This window comes from Dufourea novaeangliae, unplaced genomic scaffold (assembly GCF_001272555.1).
Source record: "Dufourea novaeangliae isolate 0120121106 unplaced genomic scaffold, ASM127255v1 scaffold116, whole genome shotgun sequence".
Lineage (NCBI taxonomy): Eukaryota > Metazoa > Arthropoda > Insecta > Hymenoptera > Halictidae > Dufourea > Dufourea novaeangliae.
The window spans coordinates 83209-101544 of record NW_015373990.1 but is presented as its reverse complement, the minus strand read 5'-3'; the positions used below and the strand labels follow the sequence as shown (position 1 = coordinate 101544).

Sequence of the window (18336 nt, the reverse complement as noted above, 5' to 3'; positions counted from 1 at the left end):
TTCTCTCGCGGAATCAATGCCACCCATATACATGTATTACACACGATATTTATTTTCAGCCGCATTTTAAGGCACCTGACAAAAAAGTCGATATGCAAACTTTCGTAGGTGAGTTACGATCTGCAACGCATCGGCTTGGAACTTTATGAAAAACACATGCATGCAAATGGTTTACGGGGAAATCGTGGAGAAAACGAACCTTTGAAGTAAAATAGGAAGAAGAAGCGGGCAAGGGGCGCGCGGAGTAAGGAAAAATTAGAGGAAACCGTCGACGATGTCGAGGTAACCAGCCACATGTTGCTCTGTTATAAGCGTCATCTTTAATATGAACAAACGGATACGACTGCCGATCTACTGGATGCAACTGTAATGTAACCATGTTATATTTACTTTTTATAGTTTCTATCATTTTGTATTTTCTACATTATACTACGTTAGGATAGATTTTAAGCCAGTCTGTTACACGCTAAACTTCCGGTCCTTGAAACTATAAAGCGGAAACCGTCTCCAATCATCCGCTGAGAAAACTTTCTCTTCGTCACCCTAAGAAATATAGTTTATCTTAAGGGAAGAGCCAATGGAATTTGGGTTTTTCCCACCCCAGAAATGCGTTTATGAGGCATTTCCCACTGATTTGCGTTAGACATATTCTGGCAGCCGAGCAGAGAACACGAATAAAGTTTCTGTTGAGTTTACGAGTGCTGCCTTTTATAAAAGTACTTTTTACCCTCACGTCAATTCCATTACACAACGTTCATGCACGTATGCTGCGAATTCGATACCTCGCGTGCAGTTGATGCTAGTGAACGTGAAACATTGTTACAACGTCTGCTTTGAATTCAGATAACGTATCTCGCGCCTTCAATATCTTTCTCATTCACTCTAACCTTCATTCCTCGTTTCTCGTTCCCGATCTCCCTGACGTATCTCTCTTTTGTTCCGTTTCCCTCCCCACCCATGACCCCCCTAAGCTTTTCATACTGTTCTCTCCTTCTCTATCTGTTTATCGTCCTCCCCCTGATTCTTTCCCTTTTGCCCTTACGATCGCTTGTTCGCTCGCTCGATGCATGAACCAAAATAGCATGTCAGATATGACAATGTTTCGAGCGATGACGACGCTAGTGCTGGATTCACACTAGCGGTCACATTATGGTCGGATCACATGAAATCAGACATCACATCTGTCAATATCGCTCACATGTACTCCAATAACAGCATTCACAGTACGCGGTTCGGTCAAGGCAAATCAAAATCTGTTGACTGTGGACTCAGTTTCCTAGCGATCAACATCGCGGCATTCTTCACAGGATTTCACTTAATTATTTACTACATAAGAACAGTTGACACTGGAAAAGAAGCATGGATGACGAACATTTAATAGAATTTGTGCAAAATTTCATTAAACTGTATGATTTCAGTATTTCAACTATAAGAGAAGCTTTCCAGTGGTTTTATCATTTTAGTGGACGCCGACTACAGGTTTATTTACAAATTTGTCTACCTTAGTTGCTAATGCTCATGCTTTCTTATATGTATAAGTATAATTTGTAGAGCATTGGAACGTCAGACCATTAAAACACGTTTTCATGAAGTGTTCACATCCTAATTGCGTTTTAATAAACCGAAATGTAACGGATGGCACTTTATTTCATTTTTTTCCCACTAATGACAATGATCGATGTATTACATGGCTGGTTAACAGCGGTCTCGATGATTAGATGGAAGCCTACGTAATAAACGATAACATTGACTTTAGAAACCTTTGCATCCCCAGTCAACGTTTTTCAACAATTTTTAGGGTTATCAATCAAGTATTTGATGCAACATATTAAAAATTGCGTAGTAAGTATCATATATTGGAAAAAATGTTTCCCTTCATTTCCTATCATGTAGAACAAAGTTTTTCGCAGTAGTATACCGATGATGAATGTACAAATCTTCGAAAAAAATGACATATTCGGCATTAAAAGCAAAAATGTTTAAACATACAAATTGGTTCAGAGAACGACTGAGATTTGCAGAATTGAAGAAATCCTTCAACATTGTCGCATTTACGATATGTTTAACGTATTTTACTGTTCTTAGCAGTAATCGTGCAAGTAAACTTTACAATTTAGCTCTGCTTTGCATCTTTTGCATTAGCTTGCACTCGCTATGTGTTTCACTGTGTATGTATATATCACATATTTTCTATATTATTGCTTCAGTTCTATATGCTTCATTTCTATGTATTATTGCTTTAGTTCTGCATAGTTTGTTTCAATATATTATTGCTTTAGTTCCATATTCCTAACACGATTCTGAGTATTTTCAACGTTACAATATTCCTTCTTTTTCTGATTTAGAAGTTTCTTCTCATTATTTTTCTTAACTTTAGGCATGATTACTAAACAATAATACATTTTTCTTTGCTCATTTCAATCTTTTTGTTCGGTGAAGGTTTTGTAGTAGTTTGCACATATATACATAACTGAACACTGAACGTACTCGGGGATGGGAAAAACCTTCTTTCACGCCTTCACGTAGCCCATCCCGTTAACACTATTACTTTCACTGTTCACATGCATGAAAATTAATATTCGAAAATTTTGTCAAAAGTAGTAGTGAAACTAAGATGAGACAAATGCATGTTCATACCATGCGGCATTTATTAGGTCAAAAACTACAGCTTCTGTCAGTTAACGAACTGTGACTTATAACTTTTTTTAACAGTAAATGCGCTTTATAAGTACGATCAGGGATGTTTCGATACCATGAAAGATTCGATATTAGAATCACCGAAGTATTGAAAGGAAAATGAAAATAACGATCCCAGTATTGAAACCGTACATATATGTATAACCCGAAATATGAGAGGGGAAGGATAGGCACGAGTAAGGGGAAGCGCCCCACCAACATCGATACGCGACGATACGTTAAATATGCGCGTGAGATCCGAGCAGCACAGATACCACGTGATAGCGAAGCGTGCGTGCGCACCATGCCCCACCAAATCTCGATCGAAGGAGGTCGATACGCGGCTGTCGATCTTCACTCTACGTCTGGACGCGATCCAGTTCAGGTGTTCTTCTGTAGTAGAGTCCGTTAGGCGAGTTACGAAGACGTGAATAGTAACCGGCTCGTGTGTCTTTTCCGCGTGCGCGTCTCAAGCAGCAGAGTCCGTGTAGCAACCGTATCGTAACCGAACTATGCGTGATTAACACAGTTATCACCTACTGGAAGCAACAGCGTAGCAGTCACCCGTTTTCTTTATACATTAACAAATTACAAAATAACGATTCTTTCAATATACAACCATAGCAATTCATATTTAATTCAGAAATCGATAACTGTGAGAATCAAGCATATCTAGGTTAAAAGCCAGAGAAGCCAGGTAATCACCGACTCTATACGTGTTAACGTGAGAGGTAATATCGTGATCCTGCTGCTTGAGTCGCTCGCGCCGTTTGGGCATTAGAGCCCGCCGTACTAACGGGTATATATATATTTGTAACGACGCCGAACGTCGAATAGCGCAACCTTCGTTTCAAACCTATACGTCTCGCCTAACGCTAGTGTAAGTAATTCAATTAGGTAATTCTTTGCCAATGTTCTGTGCTAGAATTTGAGCACGAGTAACCAATCCACGCAGGGATCGATTACTCGTGACAAGCGTAGAGCGGAAGTGCAATCGAGGTTTTTCTACCAGTACCGGATAGAAGCTCTGAGCTCACGAAACCGTGCCTCAAGCCGAAGTCTTAGGTGCTGCTGACCAACCAAGGTTTAGCACGCGTCTCCATCCAAGACGTCCTCCCAATTTATTGGCAGGATTATTGGTTGCTGCGACAGATGCACCGGGGAACATTGAAACCCCATAGGAGTGTTCTAGATTGAGGGCGACCAAAGTTTTTCTACCAGTACCGGATAGAAGCTCTGAGCTCACGAAACCGTGCCTCAAGCCGAAGTCTTAGGTGCTGCTGACCAACCGAGGTTTAGCACGTGTCTCCATCCAAGAAGTCCTTCCACGTGTGGCAGGATCATTGGTTGGTGGGACAGATTTCTGTACACTATCAATTACATTCACGCATGCATTCGCCTCTCACGATACATTGGCAAAGACACCGTGTAATGGGCGCGTTCGTGTGAATAACATACCGCCCATCTTGGACGAACGTCCAATTCGCGAGATCGAATCGGGAATTGTAAAATATCGGAACTAACAGAATATATATCAATTCTACCAGATTAAATCTATAATTTTCTGACACATTCACACCACCACTTCCGTCCTCCGAGTACCGGAGACTCGAACCTCACCTTTACGCGATAGCACGGGAATTCACCGGGTTGATCCGTCAAGGGAAGGTAACCGGCCTTCACAAAATATATACATATATATAGTATTCCGCGATAGAGTCAAACATATGGTTACATAATTAATACCCGAACAGGGACAGTCAAAAATACGGTTACATAATTGGCGCCCGAACAGGGACAGTCAAAAATACGGTTACAGTATCACCAACTGTGAAGTGTCTATATGAAACAATTGAGGGAAATATTAAAGACTACATGTATCTTATGTATTATACAGATATACCAATAAAAGAAATTATTGTTATACAAGCGTTTTCAATCGTTTGTTGACCTTTTTCGAATTTAAATGTGTCCGAAAACAACAACGGTAAATCACGAAACACAAAGTTTGTCTCTCCTGCTATCGCGAACGAGATATTTCGCGATTCCATGTCGTTCATTGGACTCTTCGAACGAGTCGTTTCGCATCTCTGTTTACCAATATTTACTACTCAAAATACATATTTATTAAATATCCTATTTGTAGCATCGCTAAACAGTACAATGCAAAGACTCGCGAGATATCTCGTCCATAGATGCGAAGGGGTTGATACGTATCATAAGAAAGTGTATTTTCATTTTGTGTAAGTACACTGTCCAATATTAATTTTTTAACATTTTTCTTCCTTCTAACACTGCCAAACAAACTTTTAATTTTTTTTTGTTTTATAGTATGTATTAAATGTTATTGTAGTTTTAAAAACCATTCCCCTTTGCTCTCTTTTTTTCCACGATATTGACACTTCAAATGCGCAATTTAATGAAGTTCCGTTTATACCAAAACAATCTATAAGAGGCGTGCAATTGTTGTTGCAGGACCAATATTTTACTGGAGAGTGTAATTATTTCTTCGTATAACCTATGGTCTGTTTTTCGAAAGATGATGCCTGGGAGGTAGGCCCGTGTTTTCGCGGTGTTGCCGCGATCGCGAGACACCTACGGTACTTGTGTCTCTCTCACTCCTCGCATCTTGGCCAATGACGTGCGACCGTCGACGTGAGTCCTCGTCTACGTCGTCTGTCTCTTATCACACGTATTACAAACCTGTCGAGAAGGACCTGCCTACAATCTCAATGAATGAGGACTGCAGGCAGTTCAAAAAGATGGCGTTTCGTCTAGGGGTCGTCCACCGTCAGCCCCACTGACGAGTCTTGATAGACGATTCCCGAGATCCCCCATGATGAGTAGAATACGATGCGATAATAAAATAGCTTAACCTTGAATTTCGAGGTAAAGGTCACTTTTGCGGTCGCTTTCTTTTGCAAATCTCTACCGATCCAGAGGTATAGAATAACGCTATGGTAGCCGTGACACTGAATTTTCAAACACCCTGTACAGTATTATGTCCGGTTTAAGTATATACACGCTATTATTTCTGTAATTATTGAATATGCAAAAAAATGTTTCATGTGAACGTTGTTTAAAGTCATGGAATAAACTTAACAGAATATTTGAATTATTTTCTAATTGTTATTTAGAGAGACTTTAATAATAATGTAATTTTTATAAAGGAACTATATATATTTAGTATTATCATGTTATTGGGTAGTTCAATACGAATTCAACGACATATTTGAAAGTTCAAAAAAGGATTTAGTTCAAATTCGTTAGGATTTTTCAAAGAAGCGCCGGATTGGTTCCAAGAATATCGATACATAATCGACAGTTCGAACAGAGTTGCGCAGATTCCGTAAATACGTTAACGCACGCGCTCTAACGCACCACGGTCGCGAAATTCAGGGACGAAACTAGCAAATCGGTGTTGGGCGCACGTAATCGTTGGCAGACTCGCAGTATGGTGCTAGAGCGCCCTGTTCTATTTATTTTGGACGAACGCGTCTCTTAGATTTTCATTTTGAAACAATGACAAATACCAAGTCTTGGTACCGTCTTTTTTCCTTTCATACAGTTATTCGAGAAATTATTATTGAAACAGAATTTTCAAATATGTCGTTGAATTCATCTTGAAATGCTAAATAAGACGACATTAATGAAAACATATAGTTCCGTTTAAAAAGATTACATTGGTATTAAAATCTCTACAAATAACAATTAAAAAAAATTAAAATGTTCTATTAAGTTTGGTCCGTTAAATCAAACAACTTTTATATAAAATATTTTTTCGTATTTTCAATAGTTAGATTAGTAATAGCATGCGTACACTTATACCAGGCATACTGTGTGTCAAATTTCCGTTCAGGCCGCTCGAGAAAAGCAGAACCGAACTTACTTTCTAGCGAAGCCGGGGCAATAATGTTTGTATGTATTGCTATATGCAGTCACGGGTGTATGTGTGCTATGCGACATCATGATGTCAAATGTAGTTCTTGAAGTCAAAAACTTTTATGTAAAGTGTGCTCGAACCAGCGCGATTTTTGTGGGACACCGAGTCCCATAAGATGTTACTATAAGGTTTACTCATAGACATATACAGGGTGAGGCATTTAAAACCAGCCACCTGAATAACGTGGCAGCTATTGGTGATAGGAAAAAATGTATCAGGCCAAAATTATTTGGTATTGACAGGCTGATAGTAAATTATTTTCCATCACAATTGGCTTAACCCAGACCACGAATGACCTTTCCAATAGATCATTGTATTCGTCTTGAAATACTCTATCAGAATGTAAGTAAAAAAACATACCCTTCCATTTAAAAAAACAGCGATGACCTTCATATCTCCTTGGCGCCTCCACCTATCAAGAAACTAGTAACATCGGATGATAGACCCCTCGATACCAAATAATTTTGGCCTGATGCATTTTTCCTATCACCAAAAGCAGCCAAGTTATTCAGGTGGCCGGTTTTAAGTGCCTCACCCTGTATACAAGGGTCTCGCGATTATTGTCCCGAACTCGGGTCCGCGCAGGGACTATGTATAACCGTGGACCACGCGAGACGCTCCTAACCTTCGGGAATACATTTTTTGCCCGAAGCTCAAGCCTCGGTAACTCGTCTTTGTAGTATTCCGAACGTAGAAAAGGACAAGCCAGTGAAAAACAGAGAGATAGCTTCTTTTCCTACTCGATTCGGCTACGTGGCCCGCCTGCCACGCTCTGGCCGACCAATGTTTACATTATAGCCGATCACAGAGTCCGATTGTGTGTGTGTACCGTTTGGGCCAATAATAAAAATGTGTGACTGGAGGTGAACCAGCTACATTTTATTCGTCGGTAGCTCTCTGGGCAGTCGCTAACGATTGAACGCTTCAACTAATCGTCGTACATTCCCTGCTCCACCCATTGAGTCTACCGAGCGCATACATTGGCGCGCGAGACAATGCTAATGCAACGATGAAACTTTACTATTTTTGATACGTTGTTAATGAAACTTTTACTAGTATATTGGTGAGATTTTTCTGATTAAAATGATACCAAATATGACATAATTTGGATCATATTTACTCATGCAGAAAGTGTTAATAGTTCATATTAGTATATTATCGATTCTGATAAATCATAAGTGAATATGACCCAAATTGTGTCGTGTTTGGTATCATTTCAATCAGAACAATTCACCAATATGTTCATAAAAGTTTCATTCATAAAGAACCAAAAATAAATAAGTTTTATCGTTGCATTAGTATTGTCTCACTAACACCCGAGAATTCTCCGCCCCCTGCGCGAGTACTTCCCCTGCCTCCATGTGGCCCAAGCCTAAAAAAGTTGGTCGGGTTGGAAAGCCGGGGGAAACAGTCTCCCCGGGTAATGCCCACCGCAGTCCTATTGCAGGGCTGTGTGATATCTACCGACATTACGTCACAGACGGGCCTTGTGGGGGAGTAGCAAAACTCCCTCCTCCCGGGAGGAATGAGCCAAACTAAACTGAACTAACACCCGAGAATGTAACCTTTTTGTGGGCTCCCAACGTTCAGTCGTGGGCTCGTGGACGTGTAGCCGTCTCGGCGCACCGCGGCAACAAAGTATCCGGTTGCCCAGTTCCAGCCTCCCCACCGGCCCACCCCCAGTGGTGGGGATGACGCCTGGACAATAATCGCATATCAACAAAGAGTCAATAATCGCGAGGCCCCTGTAATAGACTGCGTGATCTTATAGTAGGGATGAAGTCGGCACTAGAAGGAGAGGACAATAACTGATGTAACTTTTTCTATCTTTCTAATGGGGCTGTTGGTGGGGGATTCTCCTACGGCGTAGTGGAGGCATTATATGCGTTCTCGTCGCCCTGAAGTTATTCTCTCCCCTCCCTCTGCGTTGTGCGAGCAAGAGAGGTGTTTCTCCAGCTCTACTTCTATCTAGTGATGGGATTTGGAACGCTTCGAATCGTTTTGAATCTATACATGGACGAAAACTTCGAATCGCTTCGAATCTGATTCGAAGCTACAAAAGTATTGAAAGTCTTGAAAGTCTTGAACGGATTCGAAGTCTTGACCAGATTCGATGTCTTGAACGGATTCAAAGTCTTGAGCGGATTCGAGTCTTGAACGGTCTTGGAAATCTTGGGAGTTCTCTACGCACAGCCTCTTAGCGAGACGTCTGGGTCGTCGATAGTTTGTATATTTTCATGGATAGGCTGTGCGTGACGAATCGACCGAACGCATTGAGGGCACGTCCACTTAGGAGTGCACTCCCACTGTCTTTCCTAAAAGACATTTTCCTCAAGATTTCCGAGACTGTTCAAGACTCGAATCCGCTCACGACTTCGAATCCGTTCAAGACTTCGAAGCCGCTCGAGACTTCGAATTGCCTCGGAACTTCGAATCCGTTCAAGACTTTCAAGACTTGCAAGACTCTCAAGACTTTTGTAGCTTCGAATCAGATTCGAAGCGATTCGAATTTGTCGCTCAAATTCAAGACAGTTTCGAATCGATTCGAAGCGTTCCAAATCCCATCACTACTTCTATCCTTCGGTCTCGCTTCCCCCAGTAGCATTGATGTTTGGCCAACGGTGGCCAACGGTTGGGAGTTCGTTAGGTTATAGTTAGTGTCTTGGGGACATAAGGGCTGCAAGGGTCTCGTCGGAGTACGTCGCCTGGGCGAGAACTCCAATGGAGATGATGTTCCACCAACACCCGGGCGAGCTTGCTCGTCCGGTGCGGGGAATTTCGGCGAAGTTGGGGGCCCGACCGGCTCAAAGTCCACTCAGCGCACCTCCACGTGGGGTCCCTGGGTCTCCGCCCCAGTTGTTGGATATCGCTTCTGCGAATACCAATTTGTTGGGTGCGGAGCGCGAACGCGGTGAGCTGGCACACGATGGGAATACATATGACGACTGGGCAAGTTGGGAGTGGGTTGGGCCCGCCCGAAGGGCCCATAATGAATATGAATATGGACACAACAGGATCGAACGATTACGGTGCAGGGGACGTCGGATCCTCCAGTACCGGCGCGGAGGGAAGTTCTCGCCCGAGCTCCCCCGCGTCATTATCCGACAATCGGGTAGACGCCGTGGTGGACCACCAGGCCACGGCTCTCGGTATGCCAACTGGCGAAGAGGTGTCAGGGGCAGGCACTATGTCTGCTCCTGCATCTGTGAGCGGGAGGAGGGGACGAGGAGTCCGAGCCGCTGCCTCGGGATCGTCTAGGTACGGTGGCTCGCGGGTGCTGCAGCCGTGTGTTCACCTGCAGCGCCTCGCGGGCACCCATTAGCGACGACGACGAATCGGACGACTCGGAAGCGTCGACGTCCACGGTGTCGGCGGCGTGGGTTTATTGCGACGCCGTCGGCCCGGGCGCCGCGAACGAGGCGACGACGGGGCGGAAGCGAGGTCGGCCCCTCACTACGGGGGTATATGTCGGCCTCGCCGAAGCCAAAAAGCGGCTCCTAGAGCTCAAGCGCCAGGAGCTAGAGCTCTACGACGAGGCGGCGGTGGTGGACCCCACGGTTCCGCCACCACGCGTGTCCCAATCGTGCAAGCCGCTCCGGGACGAGGCGAGGGTGGCCGCAGAAATGTGGCATGCCCCCACGCCCGATCTCGTGGCGGTGATCGCCGAGAAGGTAGCGGTGGTTGAGAAGGTGGCAGGGACCTCCAAACACCTTAAGGGGACCTACGTCCACTCGCTTCGGGAGGCAGCGTTGCTCATCAGACACGCTGCCGCCGAACAAGCGAAGAGGACGGTGGCCTCCGAGAGGGAGGTCGAGTTCGAGCGCGAGGTCAGGCACCTGTGCGCTCGGCTCGAGGCCACGGAGGCGTTGTCGCGGGCACGCGACGACGGGCTGGCAGCAGGCGCGACTGGGGCTCCAACCCTAGACCCGGTCGCTGTGCCGCAGCCCCCGCCTACGGGGCCGCCCTCGCCACCTGGCTCGCGCCGCTCTCGGCGAGCCTCTGCACGCGCTGCCGCCGGCGTTGCGCAGGTGGAGCCAGCGCCGCCTCCGGCGCCGCTCTCTCCCCCGCGAGTGGAGGGCGAGGCGTTTTCCGGCGTGCCCGGCGAGTTGCCGGCCGCGGAGCGCCCGCCCGCCCGCGCGGAGATAAAGAGGGTCGTGGAGAGGCACGTGGAGCGTCTCTTCGCGGCCTTCGAGGCGCGCTTCATGGCGTGCCTTGACGGCCTGGGGGTCGGCGCTGTCCGGGAAGGGTCCCGACGCGCTGCTCCCCGCCCTTCCTCAGCCGCCCCGCCCGCCCGTTCTCGGTCGCGGCCGAGCGTCGCCGATAGCGGCACTCGTGCCGCGGACGCGGGCGGTGCGGTTGCCGGCAAGCGGTGTAAGAGGAAGCGGGGAGGGAGGAAGAGGCGGAAGAAACCTCGGGCGCCGGCTGCGGAGGGACAGCCTCCGCCGCCGCCTCCGCCTGCGAGGCAGGCCCCGCCGCCACGACAGAAGCCGGCGGAAGGCGACCCACCACCTGATGAGGGCCATGCGTCATGCTCCCAGGTGGTGGGCCGCAAGGAGCGCAAGAGGAAGGCCGCCGCCGCTGCTGCGCCAGCGCCGCCAAAGGCGGCGGTCGTCAAAACGCAGCAGGCGGCGCCTTCCTCTAGCAAACGCGATGGGCCGTCGTCCCCCACGCGTGCCGAGGCGGGTAGCCATTGCCCTTACGGTGGCCCCCGGCAGCAAGATCCCGTACGCAGAAGTGATGCGGCGGGCTGTTGCCGGGGTGCCCCTAGCGGAGGTCGGTATCACCGACCTTCGCTACCGTAAGGGCCAGACAGGGTCCTCCATATTGGAGGTCCCCGGGCCGGAGAGCTCCGCCAAGGCGGATGCTCAGAAATGCGGTTAGCCGGCCTGGACGAGTCGGTGACCGCGGCGGCCGTGGCGGCTGCGGTAGCCCGCGTCGGCGGCTGTAATGCGCTGTGACGCGCAGGCACGGCTTCGTCACGGCGCTCTATGGGCGCCTGGCGGTGGTCGGGGTGTACGCTCCCGCGAGCATGCCTCTCGCGGCGTTTAAGACGCTGTTGGACGGGATCCGGGCTTTTATATCCCGTGATCCGACTCGTCCAACATTGGTCCTGGGAGACTTCAACGCGAAGTCGACCCTTTGGGGTAGTCCCAGGACCAACGCGAGGGGTGATGCCGTGGAGGACTGGGCAGCGAGCACGGACCTTCGGCTGCTCAACCGGGGGTCTGCGAGCACGTGACCACCTCTACATCATGTTTGATGTCTCCGCCACGCCTCGGGATCACCCCGCTCGCTGTCCGGATACGCTCCGACCGACATGCTGGGCGCTCAAGCGCCTAGACGAGAACGCGCTTACGGCTGCGTCCCTCGCCGTGTCCTGGCCGAAAGTTCCGGCCGGACAGGTCGCGAACGTCGACAGGGAGGCCGAGTGGCTCCGAGAAGCATTGTCCACTGCGTGTGACGCAGCAATGCCCCGAGCCAGGAAGCCCTCCCGGCGGGCCTCGTATTGGTGGAGCGACGGCATTGCTGCGTTGCGTGACGTTTGTCACGCGGCGCGGCGTCGCTTCACCAGGGCCCGCTGGAAACGGAATCGCGACCTGGCGAGGGAACGCGAGCTCTATGGAGTCTACCGACGAGCAACGGTAGAACTCCAGAGAGCCGTCAGGGAGGCCAAATCCCGTGCCTGGAGCGAGCTCCTGGACACACTGGACCGTGACCCGTGGGGCCGGTCGTACCGCGTCGTCCTTGGACGTATGCGGCCGGCTGGGCCCCGGTCACGGAGTATCTTGACCCCCAAGCCCTAGAGCGTGTCGTCGATACCCTCTTTCCGGTTGATCCGGAGGAGGGCTCGCGACAGCTTGGGCTGCCGGCGGACCCGAACACCTGGTCCGCCGACCTGGGGGTCACGCGAGAGGAGCTCGCGGATGCCGTCGCGCGCATCTGGGCCAATAAGGCTCCGGGGCCGGACGGCATCTCAGGCCGGGCGCTGAGTTTGGCCTCACGCGTCCTCGGGCCCCGCTGCCGTGGAAGCGGGGCCGGATGGTCCTCATCCCGAAGCAGGGAAAGCCCGCAGACTCTCCGTCTGCCTACAGGCCGATTCCTCGACGAGCTGGGGAAGCTTTTTGAGCGAGTGCTCGCTTCCCGCCTCTCGAGGAGCATGGCTGGGGGTGGTCTGGCAGACTGCCAGTACGGTTTCCGCGAGGGACGGTCGACGCTCGATGCGATCGACCACATCCGTTCCCTGGCGGGCCGGGCAGTTTCCAGCGGTGGTGTTGCGCTGGCGATATCTTTGGATATCGCCAATCTGTTTAACACCATCTGCTGGAACACGATCCGGGAGGCACTCTATGAACACGGAGTGCCTCAGTATCTCCGGGTCGTGCTGTCGGACTACCTGGCCGATAGGCGGATCGAGTACCCCGGCCAAGGGGGCTCGATACAGAGACGGAGGGTCAACCTAGGCGTGCCGCAGGGGTCCGTACTGGGACCCCAGTTATGGAACCTGGGGTACGACTCGGTTCCGCGCGGGCCCCTCCCGTCCGGTGTGAGTGTCGTCTGCTATGCAGACGACACTCTGATCATCGCGGTTGGGAGGGAATGGATGAGGACCATCCGGTTGGCAGAGGTGGGGGTGGCACTCATTGTCGCCCGGATCCGGGCACTGGGGTTGCACATCTCGCCGCAAAAGACAGAGGCGGTCATGTTCCATGGCCTGCCTCTGTCTCGGCGAGCCCCTAGTGCCTGGGTCCGAGTAGGAGACGCCTGCGTCCAGATCGGGGAACGGATGAAATATCTGGGCCTCGTTCTGGACAGCCGCTGGCGCTTCGAAGTTCACTTCGACCGCCTGGTCCCCCGGATTCAGGGCGTGGCGACCCTCCTGGGTCGTCTTAGCCCAATCTCGGGGGACCAGATGAGAAGGTACGCCGCCTATACATGGGGGTGGTGCGGGCCATGGCCCTATACGGTCATCCCGTATGGGCCCACGACCTGGTGGCCGGCCGGCGCTGCCGGCTGCTATTGCGGCGTGTCCAGCGCAGTATGGCCATCCGGGTCGTGATGGGCTACCGCATCATCTCGCATGAGGCGGCGGTCGTCCTGGCGGGGTTTGTTCCCTTTGATCTCCAGGCGGAGGCTGACGCCGATGTATATCGGCGTCTCCAGAGCCTCCGCTGGAATGGGACGGACCCGCCGGACGACGAGGTCGAACGAATGAAGCGCCAGGCTCGACAGCTCGCTCGCGAGCAGTGGCCGTGCCAGCTGGTTGACAGCGGCGCCGCCCGGCAGCGAGCCGTCGGGACCTCGTGTGAACGCACCGCCACCGACCCGCCTGTGCTCCCCTTATCGGTGAGCCCGTTCCGTGGGGGCGATCGAACGCCCCCCAGAGGTGACCGATACCCCGGTCACCCACCCTTCTCTACTCCGCCGGCGTCAGAGGACTGCACTCCGTTGCCGGCACGACCGGGCCGCTTTGGATGCAGTCGGGGACCCCACCCCGACTGCACCAGCGGCCAGGACGGACGCGCGCACGAAGGCGGGAGCCACAGGAGCCGAAGCTCCGGCTCCCGATGTCCACGCAAGCGTCCGCCCATACGCACAGGCCTCGCCTGCCGGCGAACGAGGAGTCACCTACGGGGGGGGGGGAAGCCCCGCCCCGCTCTCCACCTCTCTCGACGAGCGGTATCGCGCGCCTCGCGGTCCCGCTCGTCGTTCTCCTTCCGCGAGACGACGGCCTCGCAGAAGGAGGACACCGCCCTCCACGATCTCCCGCTCCCCACCATGGCCGCAACCACGGCCAGGAGCGAGAGGTCTCCCCCTATCTCTAAACGGAGCGCCCGCCTCTCCCTGGCAAAGGCCGGGCACTCCTCCAACACGTCCGAGTCAACCTCCGCGCTGCACTGGTGGTACTCTGCCGTCGCCTCGGCTCCAACCCTCTTCAGGTACCCCCGAAGCATCCGTGCCCGGTGAGCACCTGCGTGAGCCGGTAGGATAGCCTGCAGTGCCGTCGGTCCAGCCATCCATCAAGGACGGGCAGGACCGCGCCCACGACTCGCAGCCGGGCGGCGCCGCTGTCGTGCAGCTGGCGCCGCCACTTTTCATGAGCGAGTCGCCGGCACTGGCGCTTCATCACCTCGACCGCGTCGTCCGGCGTGTCGACCCCGTTCCGGCGGAGGCCCTGCAGACACCGATACAGATCGGCGTCAGCCTCCGCCTGGAAATCAAAGGGCACGACCGCTGCCAGGACGGCCGCCGCCTCGTGGGAGATGGTGCGGTACTCCTCGCGATCCTGATGGCCATGCAGCGCTGAATCCGCCGCAAAACCGGCTGCCCCGCCGGCGGGCCATCAGGTCCCGGGCCCATACGGGTGACCCGTATAGGGCCTTTGCTCGCACCACCGCCATGTAGAGGCGGCGTACCCTCTCCTCCGGCCCCCCGAGATTGGGCTGCAGACGAACCAACAGGGTCGCCACGCCCTCAATCCGGGGGACCAGACGGTCGAAGTGTCCTTCGAAGCGCCAGCGGCTGTCCAGGTCGAGGCCGAGGTACTTCATACGTCCCTCGACCCGGACACAGGCGCCTCCTACTCGGACCCAGGCCTGGAGGACCCGCCGCGACAGAGGCAGTCCATCTAACATGACTACCTCCGTCTTTGGCGGCGAGATCTGCAACCCCAGGTCCCGGATCCTGGCGACGATGAGTGCCACCGCCACCTCCGCAATGCGGATGGTCCTCGTCCACTCTCTCCCGACCGCGATGATCAGCGTGTCGTCTGCACAGCCCCCAACTTCGCCGAAATTCCCTGAACCGGACGAGCAAGTTCGCCCGGGTGTTGGTGGAACATCAGCTCCAACGGAGTTCTCGCCCAGGCAACGTGCCCGGACGAGACCCTTCCAGCCCTTATGTCCCCAGGGTAGGGTCATCCCTACTATAAGCCGCGCAGTCTATTATACAGGGTGTTCGACTACTAATGGGACAAAAGTTAAGGGGTGATGCTTTGGGGCAAAATATGATGAAAATCAAGAATAACGAAATTGCAACAAATGCTTCGTTTGTTAGTTATAAGCGTTTAAACATTGACACAAATGATGGCAATCCGCACGCACGGAGTGTCAGCGAGGTAGGGTTCGTAAGACTTACCCGGTAGAAGATGTCAATAACTTGTGACCGTGGTATTTGAATCGAATCCACTTGTATCGCATTAAGTCTGATTACTCGATAATATTCTCAAGAAATGTAAATATCTTCTTACGAATATTATCGAATAGAGAGGGTTAATACCCCCTCTGGTTATCACGTACAGCAATTGTCCTGTCCATGAGTATCTATGAAATTAATCCGAGCATGCATGTACACCACAGAAGTCCGCAAAAAATGTCCACACACACTGCGCGATTGTCCCGACCGCGATAAATGTCCACACACACTGCACGATTGTCCCGACCGTAAAAGATATTCACACACTGCGCGATTAAGTAGACCCGCGAGCTGTCCCTCCGTTGGGTTTAACACTTTACAGGTTACACAAAACTAACACTCAAAATAATTAATTTAAAACTACTTAACAGTAATTTTTAACCTCCACTAATTAATTTATCACTATGTATACTAATTTTTAATACGCCATAATTAATAAAACCTACAATATTTAATAAAACCTGCAATAATGAATAAAATCTACAATATTTAATGAAACTTGCAATAATTAATAAAATCTACAATATTTAATAAAACCTACAATATTTAATAAAACTTACAATAATTAATTTGCACTATTTATAACGACAACATACGCGACACTACTAAATAATCACTACGTAATCGCTAAATAAACTAAAACTTAGTATTCCGAACATGAACTCTATTTGCCCGTAGAATGCAAAGGACACCGTTCGTAAAGGACAACTGATATTGTTGAACTGATCCTCCCTCGTTAGGATCGATGTGGCGGAATAGGTCGATCCCCACTCTTTCATGGTCAATACTTTTTGGGAAGGAAGAGCTGCATGGGAAAGTGTCTTTAAGGTCGCGTTTCTTTTCGTATATTCTTAGAGTAATATCTGTATTTTTTTCTTATACACCACTCGGGGCCTCGGGGCCACTTGGCCACGATGCCGAGGGTGTGCGAGTCTGGATATTATAAAACTGTCTCTTGTCTTCTGCAAGACGACCACCCGCGGATTGCGTATAACGTGTTACTGCCATCGACGAAGACCTTGCCTATTGTGTTTTCAGGTGTCCCTCTTGACATTAACTTGTAAAAAGAACTTTCAATGTCGAATGCCAGCTCCATGTTAGAAATGGTTCATATTACACTGAATGTATGTGTTTAACAATTTTATACGTCGAATGCTAACTCCATGTTAGAAACGGTTCATATTACACCGAATGTCTGTGTTTAACAATGTTCTTTATTTTATTTTATGTGATCATTTAGTAGTCTAGCGTACGTCGTTGTTATTAGTAGTGCAAATTAATTATTGTAGGTTTTATTAAATATTGTAGATTTTATTAATTATTGCAGCCGTTATTAGATATTGTAGATTTTATGAATTATTACAGGTTTTATAAAATATTGCCGGTTAAAACTTAGTATAAATAGTTGTTATAAATTACTTATTTTGGGTGTTAGTTTTGTGTAGCGTATACAGTGGTAAACAGAACGGAGGAACCGCGCGCGGGTCTAATTAATCGCGCAGTGTGTGAATATTTTCAAACACTTGGAGTAAGATCGAAGTGGTAATAAAATATGCAATGCACATAAAACATACAGTAATGGCAATTAAGGCAATATTCAATATTTCAGGAATAAAGATATTATCCTATCGAGCGAATCTTCGAACGATAAGCAATTAACGCATGCACTCGTTTAAAAACATCGTTCGACACCCCGCGACGGAGGACAAGCTGGTCCACACAGTCACCCCCTAAATAAAAGTCATTCAGGTATGAATGACACCAGCCGCTTACGGTCGATCGACGAAGGCGGCTTGCTATCTGGAACGGAGCACGCCGCTGTTCTAAGTTATTGACATCTTCTACCGGGTAAGTCTTACGAACCCTACCTCGCTGACACTCCGTGCGTGCGGATTGCCATCATTTGTGTCAATTTTTAAACGCTTATAACTAACAAACGAAGCATTTTTCGCAATTTCGTTATTCTTGTTTTTCGTCTTATTTGGCCCCAATGAATCACCCCTTAAATGTTTTCCTACTAGTAATCGAACACCCTTTACATGTCTATGGAACACACGTTTACGATCGATAAAACAGATATTTATAAATCAATTGTCTTTTCGGAAGAATCAATCAATGTTGAAAGGTGTGCTTATGATTGGTAGCCTAATTGGAACATTTGGTGGTCATTAATCAGAGCAGAATATATGAAAAATCGTTACTCTACAGCACGACATGCATCGAAGGCTGGGATTGGTTGAGAAATGGATACAGTGCTATCTCTCCCTGTGCGGCGGGGAATAGAATACGCCCACGGTAATCCCTGCCTGTCGTAAGAGGCGACTAAAAGGGACTGTTGGGATCGCGTGACCTTTGGCACCCTCGGTCCGGGGGGGGGAGCTCTCCGCTTCCCCCATCACAGAGAGGGCGCTCCGCCGTCAACTGGCGGAGCTGGCGCTGGGGAGGTACCAGTTGTGTTCGCAAGAGATCCCGGTGCCTCCCCGCATAGCGCCGAGCCCGGCCACCGTGAGGGTTTAGTGGGTATT

At 49.8% G+C, this 18336-nt stretch overlaps 1 protein-coding gene across 1 annotated transcript in view; it reads left to right on the top strand.

Moving 5' to 3' along the window:
• The first annotated feature begins 9608 nt into the window (after positions 1-9608).
• The window catches only part of LOC107187777 (tropomyosin-1, isoforms 33/34-like), a 17025-nt gene continuing 8297 nt past the window's right edge, over positions 9609-18336 (top strand). The window contains exons 1-2 of the mRNA XM_015575951.1: positions 9609-9877; positions 9921-11392. Of these exons, the coding sequence (XP_015431437.1) occupies positions 9609-9877; positions 9921-11392 (1741 nt within the window). The remainder of the gene's footprint in view (positions 9878-9920; positions 11393-18336) is intronic.